The sequence below is a fragment of the Globicephala melas genome, chromosome 5, assembly GCF_963455315.2.
Source record: "Globicephala melas chromosome 5, mGloMel1.2, whole genome shotgun sequence".
NCBI classification, from domain to species: domain Eukaryota; kingdom Metazoa; phylum Chordata; class Mammalia; order Artiodactyla; family Delphinidae; genus Globicephala; species Globicephala melas.
In genome coordinates, this window is record NC_083318.1 from 29,974,763 (window position 1) to 29,988,369 (window position 13,607).

The following is a 13,607-nucleotide window of genomic DNA, read 5'->3' on the forward strand; positions in this document are numbered from 1 at the left end:
ATAATTGCTACAGTTAAACACTGAGTTCTAGAAAATCTAGAGCTGGTTCTTATTACCATATTTTAATGATGAAATTGGAAGACTCAAATACAGTTAAAAATAACAAAAAAGCCAAACTAGAAAAATCTTTCTTTATAAGACACTCACATCTCAGTCACAGCTGCTATGGATTGTTGTTGATCTAAAATCATAGCCTCAGAGACTGTCCACTTTATATTCTAAAGAACTATCACATAAACTCAACATTTTATTACATTCCTATTAGCAAGATGGAATAAATCCTGTCATCTCCATTTTCCAGATGTGAAAACTGAGTTTTCTGTGTGTGATTCACACACATGAACTAGTCTTCTTTTGAGAGGGTAGCACTTCTCTTCCCCTTTTGTTACCTAGTAGTCATGACTTTGCTAAGGTCAGCTGCCACACATGGCTGGACATGTTTCAGAATATCTTTTGTTATTTATTATCATGATTAAAAAAGTAATGCATGATCATTGCACAACACTTTGAAAATACAGAAAAGCAAAAAGATATCAAAGAGAATAGTTAACCAATTACTGTAACTTTTCAGACTTTTTCTTTGCAAATTTTAAAATAGTGATCATGCTTTATATACAACTACATAAATTTAATGTTACACTAAAAGTATTTTCCCATTAGTTTTTAAAGAATCTGAACCCTTCCTGAACAAAATATTAGCAAACCAAATCCAACAATACATTAAAAGGATCGTACAGCATAATCAAGTGGGATTTATTCCAGGGATGCAAGGATGGTTCAACATCCACAAATTAATCAATGATTACATAACACTGTATCCAACAAAATGAAGGATAAAAGTCACATGATCATCTCAAAAGATGCAGAAAAAACTTTTGACAAAATTCAACATCCATTTATGAAAAAAACTCTCAACAAAATGGGTATAGAGGGAAGGTACCTCAACATAATAAAATCCATATATGACAAACCGGCAGTCAACATCATACCCAAGGATGAAAAGCTGAAATATTTTCCTCTAAGATTAGGAACAATTCAAGGATGCTCACTCTCACCACTTTTGTTCAACACCATATTGGAAGTCCTAGCCACAGCAATTAGGGAAAAAAAAGGAAATAAATAAATAAATAAAAGGCATTCAAATCTAAAAAGGAAGAAGCAAAACTATCACTATTTGCAGATGACATGATACTATATATAGAAAACTCTAAAGAACCACCAAAAAAAGAACAAATAATTCAATAAAGTCACATGACACTAAGTCAATATACAGAAATCTGTGTATTTCTATACACTAATAACAAACTATCAGAAAGAAAAATTAAGAAAACAATCCCACTTACAATTGCATCAAGAAGAATAAAATACCTAGAAATAAATTTAACTGAGAGGGTGAAAGACCTGTACACTGAAAACTGTAAGACACTAAAGAAATAAATTGAGGATGATACAAATAAATAGAAAGATATCCTGTGCTCATGGGTTGGAAGAATTAGTATTATTAAAATGTCTATACTACACAAAGCAATCTATAGATTCAATGCAATCTAATCAAAATTCCAATGGCATAGCTCACAGAACTACAACAAATAATTCTAAAATTTGTATGGAAACACAGAAGATCCCAAATAGCCAGAACAATCTTGAGAAAGAACAAAGCTGGAGGTATTATGATCCCTGATTTCAAACAATACTACAAAGCTACAGTAATCAAAAGAGTATAGTACTAGCACAAAAACAGGCATGAAGATCAATGGAACAGAATTGAGAGCCCAGAAATAAACCCACATACATGTGGACAATTAATTTACAACAAAGGAGTAAAGAACATACAAAGAAGAAAGGACAGTCTTCAATAAATGGAGTTGGGAAGACTGGACAGCCGCATGCAAAAGAATGAAACTACTATCTTACACTGTACACAAAAATTAACTCAAAATGGATTAAAGACTTGAATGTAAGACTTGAAACCATAAAATTCCTAGAAGAAAACATAGGTGGTAACTTCACTGACATTGGTCTAAGTGATGTTTTTGTAGATCTGACTCCAAAGGCAACGGAAACAAAAAGAAAAATAAACCAACGGAACTAAACTAAAAAGCTTCTGCACAGCAAAAGAAACCATCATCAAAACGAAAAGGCAACCTACTGAATGGGAGAAGATATTTGTAAATCATACATCCGATAAGGAGTTAATCTCCAAAATACATAAAGAAGTCATACAACTCAACAACAAAAACAAATAAACAACCTGATTAAAAAATGAGCAGAGGATCTGAATAGACATTTTTTCCAAAGAAGACACAGAGATAGCTAACAGGCACATGAAAAGATATTCAGTATCACTAATTATTAGGGAAATGCAAACCAAAACCACAATGAGATACCACCTCACACCTATGAGAACGGCTATTATCGAAAAGACAAGAAGTAACAAATGTTGGAGAGGATGTGGAGAAGGGAACCCTCATACCCTGTTGGTGGGACTGTAAATTGGTACAGCCAACATGGAAAACAGTATGAAGATTCCTCAAAAAATTAAGAACAGAACTAGCATATGACCCAGCTATTCCACTTCTGGGTATTTATCCAAAGAATGCAAAAACACTAATTCAAAAAGATATATGCACTCTATGTTCACTGCAGCATTATTTACAATGGCCAAGATATGGAAACAACCCAATGTCCAACAATGGATGAATGGATAAAGAAGATGTGGTATATATACATACAATGGAACACTATTTAGCCGTAACAAAGAATGAAATCCTGCCATTTTTGACAACATGGATGGACTTTGATGGTATTATGCTAAGTGAAATAAGCCAGACAGAGAGAAATACTGTATCATTTCATATGTGGAATTAAAAAACAAACAAACAAACAAAATAAAAGAAAAATAAACTCATAGATACTGAGATCATATTAGTGGTTACCAACGGGTGAGGGGAACGGGGTGGTGGGTTGGCAAAATGGATGAAGGGGGTCGATTGTACAGTAATGGATGGTAACTAGACCTGTGGTGGTAATTACTTCATAGAGTATACAGATGTCGAATTATAATGCTGTACACCTGAAACATATAATTTTTTAAAAAGAATCTAAACCCTAAATCATAAAGCTGTTTATCTCCATGGACAATGAAATTTCATAACCCTTTCCCATTTGATCCCTAAGTTCTCATTCAGATTTAACTCACAAGTGAAAAATATTAATGTTCTATAAATTATTTATTTATATTAATATTAGGAACTAATCATTAGAGAGCTATTAATAGCAATTTAGTAATTTGATTTTATTTTCTATATGTCTCCATTGGGTAATTTTATTAGAACCAAGAATTGCATCCAAAGAAACTTTTAAAAATATGTAGAGAAATAAAATCTCAATGTTTAAGAAAATTTCTAACCATTAGTCTTACTCATAAGGATTAAATTAGTGACTAGAATAAAGTAAATATATACTTTAGTATGGGTTTGCATAGTTCCTATTAGAGTATATATTTTAAGGACTCCACAACTATTGTTAAATTAAATTAATTTTTTTCTCTAACCCATCCTACAATACCTCTTTTATTTTCTAATCAAAAATGTTTGAAGGACTAGATAGATAGTGGGAAAAAGATGAAATAGCTGTGTAAGAAAAATTTCTTTGACCTTTTCTCTATCTGGTTCTTAAACATCTCAAATTTATCTTGTATTTTATTTATTCTTTATTTCAGCAAATATTTGGCAAGTGATATTGGTAGGAATTTCTGGGACAATTTCTTAACATCTAGTTGCTTCTCATTCCAAAGTCTTATAAGTCATGTCACTGGCCAAACACTCAGAACTTCTTTCATCCTTCTGACAACTATAACCTCTTCTGCAGCTATGATGGACATAACTTGTGAAATAACAACACAGCCTTATTGGGTGAACAAAACTTTAGCAAATCAAACTGCTTGGTCAAAGCCTCAGGCTTGTGTCTCATACAAAAGTGGAAAAGGCCTCACTGCCCACAGATACCGCTGAGAAGGGTCTCAGTTCATTGATTTCAATCGGGCAACCACATTTACTGGGCATTCACCATGTGCAGAGCACCGTGCAAAGCACTGTGGGAAGACACACAAAAAAGAGAGAAGGGTTTCCTAGAAGGACCTTACATGTTAAAATTCAAGGCAAATACCCATAGAACCTAAAAGAAGTTAGGATCAAAATACACAAAACTAATCACAGCTAAACTAAGAGACCAGACCCATTAGGATACCCATTTAGGGCCAGTAAAATAACTGGTGTCTAGACTAGTTCTTTTTAAATTAAGAATATTTGGAAGATACACTTCCTAACTAATTAAACCAATTAAACCACTGCTGCCTCATAAAGATGCAGATGCCCTTCTCCCACTCCTGAAGAGCCTGATGAAGGGTTGAAAAGAGACCAGAGCAAAAGGTTGGTTGTGGCAGCGTATGGAGCACTGGTGTGCTCATGAGAATCAGTGCAGGTTGGTAGATTTTGTCACTCTTCTCCAGGTTCTCTAAGAGCAGCATTAGTCTCTCAGTTTATGAGGCCAATTCCCTTCCCTCCCCTAACATACACAAACATACACTGCTGCCCTCACTCCACACACATGGATGCATACACGCACACACAAATACATGCGCGCTTGTGCACAGACACAAACAGAGCCATTACACCTTACACAGGGCAGATGGGTAAACTGACCTAGATCAAATGATAAAGTACTATTCCATCAAAAGTGCAAGTATAGAGTAAAACAACAAATTCAATAGACATGAAAATACTGCACAACTGAAGGTATACAGAGCAAATTATCTGGATCTGAGAAGCCCAGAGGCTGTGAGCTTACCAAGAATAATTCTTCTTGCTGAAAGGTCCAGGCTTCTGGATGATGCTGTAACTAAGTGGGACCAGCTGTCCAGGAAATCTGGCGGCAGTGTGGTTAATCTGTTGCTTGATAAATCCAAGTAGGCAAGGTTCTTCAGATACGTGACCGCCTCGTTTGGCACACTGGTTATTCTGTTATTGTGCAAATCCAGGGTCCTCAGACGAGGCATGTCCCTCAGAGATGTCCAAGGGAAAGCAGCCAGAGAATTTCCATCCAAGCGCAACTCATGCAGCTGCTTTAGGTTGTAAAAGCTGCTGGTGTCAAGGCTGGCCACAGAATTATAGGTCAACCAGAGGTACTGGAGCTCCACCAGGTAGTAGAAGGCCTCGGCGGGGATCCTATGGACAACGGTCTTCTCTATGCGAAGCTTCACAGTGTCCACGGGGAAGTTTGTAGGTACCTCGTTCATATCCAGGTCACTACATAGCACAGACCTAGTGTCACAGAGCAATGGAAGAAAACGTGTGTTCTGAGACTCATTTGAAAAAAATAATACTTACTTGAAACAAGCATTGAATTTTTCATTCCCTACTGGTTTGCACAAAATATCTATTCAGCCTGGCTAAACTGTTCATTAATAATTTGCCAATATCATCACCTTCTTCTAGGTTGAACTATATGAAATGGTCATTTTTGTAGGTTAAAAACAATCAAATATCAGCAATTTCATGTGATTCAACCTGAGCTCTTTAGGTGTCAGGCCTGTACAATACACATCACATCTATCCCTGTATTTAATCATCACAACAGCCTAATGAGTTAAATATTGGGTAATAGGTAAAGGCACCAGCTCTAGAGTCAGGCTGATCTTGGTTTGAATCTAAGCTCTATCACCTCCTTTGTGGCCACGGAAAGCCACTTCATCAATCTCTCATTCTCATTCTCTCACTTCACCAATCTCTCATTTTCCCACATGGCGCTGTTATGATGATTAATTGAAATGGATGGAAAATTTTACACCTTCCTGGCACATCATAAGCACCTAATGGGTATTTGCTATTATTATCTTCAATCTCATTTTTACAGATACAATAAATGAGGCCCATCAACATTAGGTAACTTCCCAGGAACACAGAGCTAGTGGTTACACAACAACCTTTCAGACCCACAACTGTCCAGCTCCAACGTGCACACTCTTAACCTCTTCAGGAAATGGCCCATTTTAAAGGAATCCCCTACTGAAGTTATAAATTGATCCTTTTAAAGAGGAGCACAAGAGAAAGGAAGAAAAAACGGAAGGAAGGTAGGAAGGGAAAGGAAACAGCAAGTGTTCATACTAGATGATTAAAATTGAGCCCTATTTTAACAATGTGACCCGTGCATTGCTTTCAGCCTAAGGAATAAACCAGGAACTGCAAGTTTATTTTTTTTTACCACTCACTAATTTAAGTGACCTTGAGCAAGTCACATTGTGGTCTTGTTTAGTGGCATGTGTAAAACAGGCATAGAAAAACAAGCCTGTCCCATGTGTGGGTATAAAGTATGAAAAATCAGAAAATTTAGATTCATTTAAACCTGAAAAAAAAGACCTATTTATCTCCCATTATATATTCAGTCCCACTGGATTGCTGAAAATGAACAATAAAAAGTTTTGCAAAGCATCATCTAAATTATAATACATTACACATATAGTAAATAATAATTATAAAACGGCCATTCAGTAAAACACATCACATTAAATCAGTGAATTTTTAAAGCCAGGCTATAATGTAAAGAGAGGGAAGAGGCATAAGCAACGTACTGGTCACATCATCTCTCTTTAACTTTAGGAGAAGAGCCTATAGCATCATTGGAATTCTCTAGGTACACTTCTCACTCTTCATCTCTATTTTGAATCACAAATTTCAGTGCTACTTTATACCAGAATGATCCAGCTTCTCCTCATTAAGTCAGCGTTCCAGTGTGTTGTAATGGAGGAAAGCCTGGATTGGAAGCTAAAAGACCTAGCGTCTTTGTCAGGCAGTCACTGCAGCAACTCAATGCTGTGACCTCGGACAAGCCATTTAGTCTCTATATGATTTAGTTTATTCATTTAAAAATGACAGTGGTCAAACTAGATTATTTCTGGAGTTCTTGTCAGGCATAACATGCTATGATTTTTATAAAATCCATCAATAATGGGGCCACCATGAAGAAGGAAACATTTCTGTGATTGTTTTCTCAAAGGTAGCCTGATCTGAGTCACTAACTGCAGCATACTTTTGCCAAGTAGGTCTTTAAATTGTTACATTCTTCTCACTGTCTTTAACCACCTAGTGACTATCTCAAAGAGATACCAAGAGTTAGTAAATTTTATACAATAACAAGACAAACTACACAAAAATACACGTTATTATTATTTATTTGTATAAAGTTGTAAGATATAAATTGAGCGATTCTTTTAACAAATTACTTTAAGAGGCTTACTGTTCACTTCAACCGAGTCACACAAAAAAATCTGATTTTGTTATTAATATCTTCTCCAAAAAAAATCAAGGTTTACTATGTTTAGCCAACAAGAATTCTGTTTTGCATTTAACTTCTATCTAAAAGGATTCATGCATATTGTAAATAAATACTTATTCTCACTCCACAAGTAGATATTAAAGCAACACAGAGGTTAAGTAACTTCTGTAAGGTCCCACAGTGTCTGCAACACAAAGTGTTGACCCATTTCTTTCAAACTCCAATACCTTAAAATGAGAAATTCTGATTATGAACCTCTCTAATTTCACTCATGTGATCGTCCTTCCTACTTCCTAAGGTCTATCCAGTTGCCATGAATAATCCTCAAAATGAAATGGAAAACACTGGAAGCAAATGATCTGGGCATGTCACACACCTTCTGATCGGCCCTGCCCTCTTGTGCTTTCTATAATCAGGCTGAACTGGCCACACGCATTTCAGTGGTTTGACCTCCTGCAAGGTTCATTTTGTGAATACAAGTGCAATGAATATTTTATTAACACGGAATGTGTCTGAGAGTCTCAAATAATTTGAGGGGCTTTGAAGGAGTTAAACTGCTCAAAATGAAAACATAAAGGAGCAGGCAACCAGGATTAACACAATTACGTTAAAGCTTATCTAGATTAAATCTTCTCTTCTCTGATTTCTGATCAACAATTTGCTTTCAAAAACAAGGCCATCTGGTTTGAGTCCTTTTCCTCAGAATCATTAGAACACTTAGTAGCAAGGAGAGAAGCATACCTTGATCTCATGCCGTCATTTCTGCCATGATAATCACAGGTGCACTGTGAAGGACACGAACAGCTCACTCTTTCCAAAAAGCCAAGCGCAATGCACAGACTTGCAAAGAGACGCATGGTTCCTTTTAGGCGTTATTTGGACAAAAGGTAAAAACCAAATCCTAAGCATTCAGAAACTGGTGTGCCAAGAATACAAACGGCCATTTAGTAACAGCAGATTACACGGGATTAGATGAGATCTGTAGTTACTTAACCTTCAAGTGTATCTTGCAGGGGATCAATCAAGCTAGCCTTTGAATCTGGTTTCAGCAAAGTAACACATTCTAAGGGAAATGAACATCAAACACGTCAGAAAATTTTCAATAGTTGTCCATATCTAGATTTACAAGAAAATGCCTGTTAAATCCCTTTGCTATAGAAGTAATTGTTACTACACCTTGAAGATACACATAATGCTCAAAATAATTCAATGTTTTAGCAGATGTTAGAAAACACTGTAGATTACTTGAATGTTGTAACACTACAAATTTTACTTTTTGCTTAACAGTATGAATAATACTTAGTTTTATAAAATTTAGCTTTAGAGACAGAAGCACATGACATAAAATTGATTTAGAGTAATCAATATTGCCACATACTGGTTAGCCCCCAAAACAAACTAAACAAATTCCAGTACCTAGAGTTTTTTAGGCAAAATGCTTCAATCCATCACTGTCGTGGCAGCACTAAGACTGTGGTGACAGTGCATCGTGCAGTTCTCCCAGGTCATTTCTGTGTAGTGCAGGCTCATCCCAACACATTTAGTTTTTTAGTGAAGCCATTATCTTTTTTCAAGAATATATTTTATTCCAAGTTAGTTTCCCAAGTTATGGGCAATCAAACCTTATCTGAAGCTTAACTGTCCTGTTTTTAGCATATATTAGGCTCTATCAGAAAATAAAAATTAAATTAAATATTTTAAAAACGACTTCCATACACATAACATAGAGAATCCACAGGGTCAATCAAGGATTTAGGCAATAAATATACAGGGCATTTAGCCTTCTTTTGGGGCGGTTCTTTTCATCCCCTTTAAACCAAAATACTTTTTCAAAAGGAAATTAATTCTATAAATGTAAGAATATTATGGAAAATACTATTTAAAGCTAATAGGATACATATAGAAACAATAGTGTCAAAAGAATTTTCTCAAAACAAAATACTGTGGATTTTCAGGATATGCACAATTCATTTATTCATCTGGTATTTACTGAGCATTTACTCTGTACCAAGCACGGAACTAAGTCCTAGGGGTCCAAAGATAAATAAGACATGATCACTACGTAAAAGGAACTCACGTGATAAAGAGAGGCACAGAGTACACTTGTGAGGAAGCACAAGAGAACACCAGACCAACAGTATTGGTGGGGAAAGGCTTCCTAGGGAGGGTATACCTGAGCTGCCCCTATAGGATGCATACTAATGTATTAAGTGGAAAATCAGGAAAGAGGCATTGCAAGCAGAATAACAAAAGGAACAAAGGGATGGAAGCAATAAACTGCATGTGGTCCTTAGAGAAACACAAGCATTTCAGGTTGTTCCAGCATATGACTTGAGGCAGGAGGTTTAAAAAGAGGGGAGGAGATAAAGCTGGAGAGGTGGGCAAAGATGAAGTCATGAAAGAAGGTCTCAGATGCCCTGTCAAGGAGCCTGCACTCAGCCGGTAGGCAACAGGCAGCAGTAAACGTTAAGCCAGGGAGTGGCACAGCACACTACCATTTCAGATAGATTTCTCTGGTATCTGTGTGGAGGAAAGGCTTAAATAGAGCAAAGCAAGGAGGGAGGGAGGCTGTGGTTATAGTCTAGGTGAGCAGCCACAAGCCTGCAACCTGGACTGCCCTGTTGGTCACAGCTAAGATAATGCAACCTCCGGAAATGCCTAGGAGGGGAAAATGCCTGATTAGACGAAGGGATGAAGGAGAAGACGGGATTTAAAAGCAACCCCAAGGTTTCCCAGCATGGAGACACAGTTGATTGGTAGTGTCCCTAAGTGCATTTGCAAGCAGGGGAGGAGAAAGGAATGGCAGAGAGGTGGATAGAGCTCTGATCACCAAATGACCAAAATGGTTTCTGAATTATTAATTTCATGAATGTTATGATCTACATAGACGCAAAATATGTTAAAGAGTATTAAAAAACTGCTTAAAGATAAAACATCAGAAATTAATAACTAAGAAGTTAGAGGGAGATACATAACCAAAGCTGGGTCTTCCCAGTCTTTTCATATACGCAAATTAATTGACTAATGTGGTATTAAAATATAATTACGATGTTGAAGTCCTTTATGCTTGAAGCAAAGTTGTCCCTTGATTATTGCTGGAAATGAGTCCAAGCCTTCGCAAATTGGAACTCTGAAACAATTGCTAAACAATATTACATATATTGCCCCTGCCATATACTGGTTCTGTGGCTTTGGGCTCAGACCCTCATTGTGCTTTCTCTGTAAATGGCTCAGCTACAGAGGATAGGACGAGCAAAGAGCTAGTGGCACAAAGGCACGCAGAGCTCTCTGGGAACACTAAACATTTAATTTGGCCAAGGGGAAAGACAAAAGCCTGAAAAGTCCCTGTGGGACCATGTTGAAGAGGGTCATGAAGGTCCAACTGACAGATTTATACTTGCTTGGCAGGTGATTGAAGATTTTTTGAGCTGAAGCTTTGGAAGATTGGAACTTTATTTTTAAAAAGTTATTCTAGTTATAAACTTGATGCATTGATTGCAGTGGAGAAAGGCAGAGGATGGGGAAATAAATTAAGAGATTATTAGGGCAGTTTACAATTCCAAATATATAGAGACAGTTGTATATATATAGGACTAATGCCCTTATTTTCCTTTATATGCAGCCAAAGGTGCTAAAGAGACAAATTTAAAAAATAAAATAAAATAAAGATAAGAAAATACAATATGCAAAGATACACAGCCTCACTAGCAGTTAAGGAAATATGAAATAAAATGAATTTGTTATAATATATAGCTTATAGTTTAAAAAAATTGATACAGCACTATTAGCAGGAATATGATGGGGAAAGTGAACTCATTCACTGACAGTGGCAGTGCAAATTAGATCAATCCTTCCAGAGAGCAAGCTAGCAACAATAATACTGTTTCTATATTTTTATCTAGTAATTCTAGCCTGAGGAAACACTCAAACAGAATAATCCCACCCTCCAAAAAAAAGTATTTGTACTAAAATATTCCCAGTGGTTCATCCATAAACCTAAGAATTGGAAGCAATTTAAATGTCCACTATTGGTCCACGATTAGTACAGAACAGACTGGGTCAGGTGACCTGGGGATACACTGGGTGGCACCTAGTAGAAGTTCTTAGCTTAAATACTTACTTATGACCTTATTAATGTTACTAGCTATATTACTAATATTCAGCCTATTTTTTTTTACCATCTTTATTGGAGTATAATTGCTTTACATTGTTGTGCTAGTTTCTGCTGTATAACAAAGTGAATCAGCTATACGTATACTTATATCCCCACATCCCTTCCCTCTTGCATCTCCCTCCCACCCTCCCTATCCCACCCCTCTAGGTGGTCACAAAGCACCGAGCTGATCTCCCTGTGCTATGAGGCTGCTTCCCACTAGCTATCTACCTTACATTTGGTAGTGGATATATGTCCATGCCCTCTCTCACTTCGTCCCAGCTTACACTTCCCCCTCCCCATGTCCTCAATTCCATTCTCTATGTCTGCATCTTTATTCCTGTCCTGCCCCTATGTTCTTCAGAACCTTATTTTTTTTTTTTAGATTCCATATATATGTGTTAGCATATGGTATTTGTTTTTCTCTTTCTGACTTACTTCACTCTGTATGACAGACTCTAGGTCCATCCACCTCACTACAAATAACTCAATTTCGTTTCTTTTTATGGCTGAGTAATATTCCATTGTATATATGTGCCACATCTTCTTTATCCATTCATCTGTCGATGGACACTTAGGTTGCTTCCATGTCCTGGCTATTGTAAATAGTGCTGCAATGAACATTGTGGTACATGACTCTTTTTGAATTATGGTTTTCTCAGTGTATATGCCCAGTAGTGGGATGGCTGGGTCGTATGGTAGTTCCATTTTTAGTTTTTGTTTTGAATTTTTGAATTTTATTTTATTTATTTTTTTATACAGCAGGTTCTTATTAGTTATCCATTTTATACATATTAGTGTATATATGTCAATCCCAATCTCCCAATTCATCACACTATTTTTAGTTTTTTAAGGAACCTCCAAACGGTTCTCCATAGTGGCTGTATCAATTAATATTCCCACCAACAGTGCATGAGGGTTCCCTTTTCTCCACACCCTCTCCAGCATTTATTGTTTGTACATATTCTGACTGGTGCGAGGTGATACCTCATTGTAGTTTTGATTTGCATTTCTCTAATGATTAGTGATGTTAAGCATCCTTTCATTATTCAGCCTATTTTATAAGATTATTGTTTCTTGAGTTACTAAATGTGTGACTGAACCTCTGATAAAAATAATTATGACTAGACAACTTAAAACAATTGACCAAATATATAGTTCTACAATAAGATCAATGACTGTAATAGTGTAACTCTAGATATGGAAAAAGGCAACAAGAAGGAATCAGTTCCTGGACCATAGCAGACTAGTAAGACAGGCGGTCCAGAGGCTTTGGCTACTGCCAACAGGGCCTAGTCCAGTAACAGCACACTGAGTGGCCTATCAACAAAATCCTCACTTGAACTGGGAATGAGCATTCCTAGCACTGTGGGACAAATTGGTCACGAAATGCCTGTCAAATCTTGGTCAAAATCATGACCAAAAAGGAGGGGATTATAAAATAAAGATATTGCCCACTATCCAGTTCTACAAGAATCAAGTCATTAGGCACTGCAGTCACGGACCTACAATACACCCTGAAAGGAATTCAGGGTGAAGATCAGGATGAGGCACTTTGTTCTCTGGGAAAACTAGCTGAACCAGCCCTCATAGTTAGATATTTTCAGGAGAAAATTTTATGAACCCAGTTTTTTGCATCTTCCCAAACTTAGAAAAGCACTAAAATCATTAACTAAGATATCTATTCCTTGCTATAGCAGTAACCTTCTACCGAGATGTGTACTTGATTGCACTATATACTGGCCTCCCACCTTACCTCTTTGGAACAGTCCTCAGAGCTTTCTTAAAGACTGTTCTTGAGATATAATCTTGAGGTTGGGTCAAGTAAAATTTTCCATTTCTTTCTTACACTGACTATTAATTTTTTCATCAATAAAACAAAAGATAGGAAAAAAACATACAAAAACCCTCACTCTGATTAAACTTAATTCTAGTGCCAAATATATGGAAATACATACACATGAAAACAGTAATTAAAAATGCAGAACACATAATAGTATACACAGATTATAAACTGCTATATAAAATATGTATGTGCATTGACTGATGTGATTTAAAAGCAATAGTGCTTAATATTCATTTGATCATTTTTATTAAATAGACTTAATAAATAATTGCATTA

At 36.4% G+C, this 13,607-nt stretch overlaps 1 protein-coding gene across 4 annotated transcripts in view; it reads right to left on the reverse strand.

The window, feature by feature from the left end:
* Positions 1-11,595, reverse strand: part of LRIT3 (leucine rich repeat, Ig-like and transmembrane domains 3) — a 33,494-nt gene extending 21,899 nt beyond the window's left edge. For all 4 annotated transcript variants that reach the window (XR_009563948.1, XR_009563949.1, XR_009563947.1 and 1 more), the window contains exons 1-2: positions 8,074-11,595; positions 4,849-5,321 (exon numbers count right to left, since the gene is read on the reverse strand). Coding sequence is in view for 1 of the 4 variants with exons in the window: in XM_030864070.2 (XP_030719930.1) it covers positions 4,849-5,321; positions 8,074-8,189 (589 nt within the window). In the remaining 3 variants the exon portion in view is untranslated. The remainder of the gene's footprint in view (positions 1-4,848; positions 5,322-8,073) is intronic.
* Positions 11,596-13,607: the final 2,012 nt, after the last annotated feature.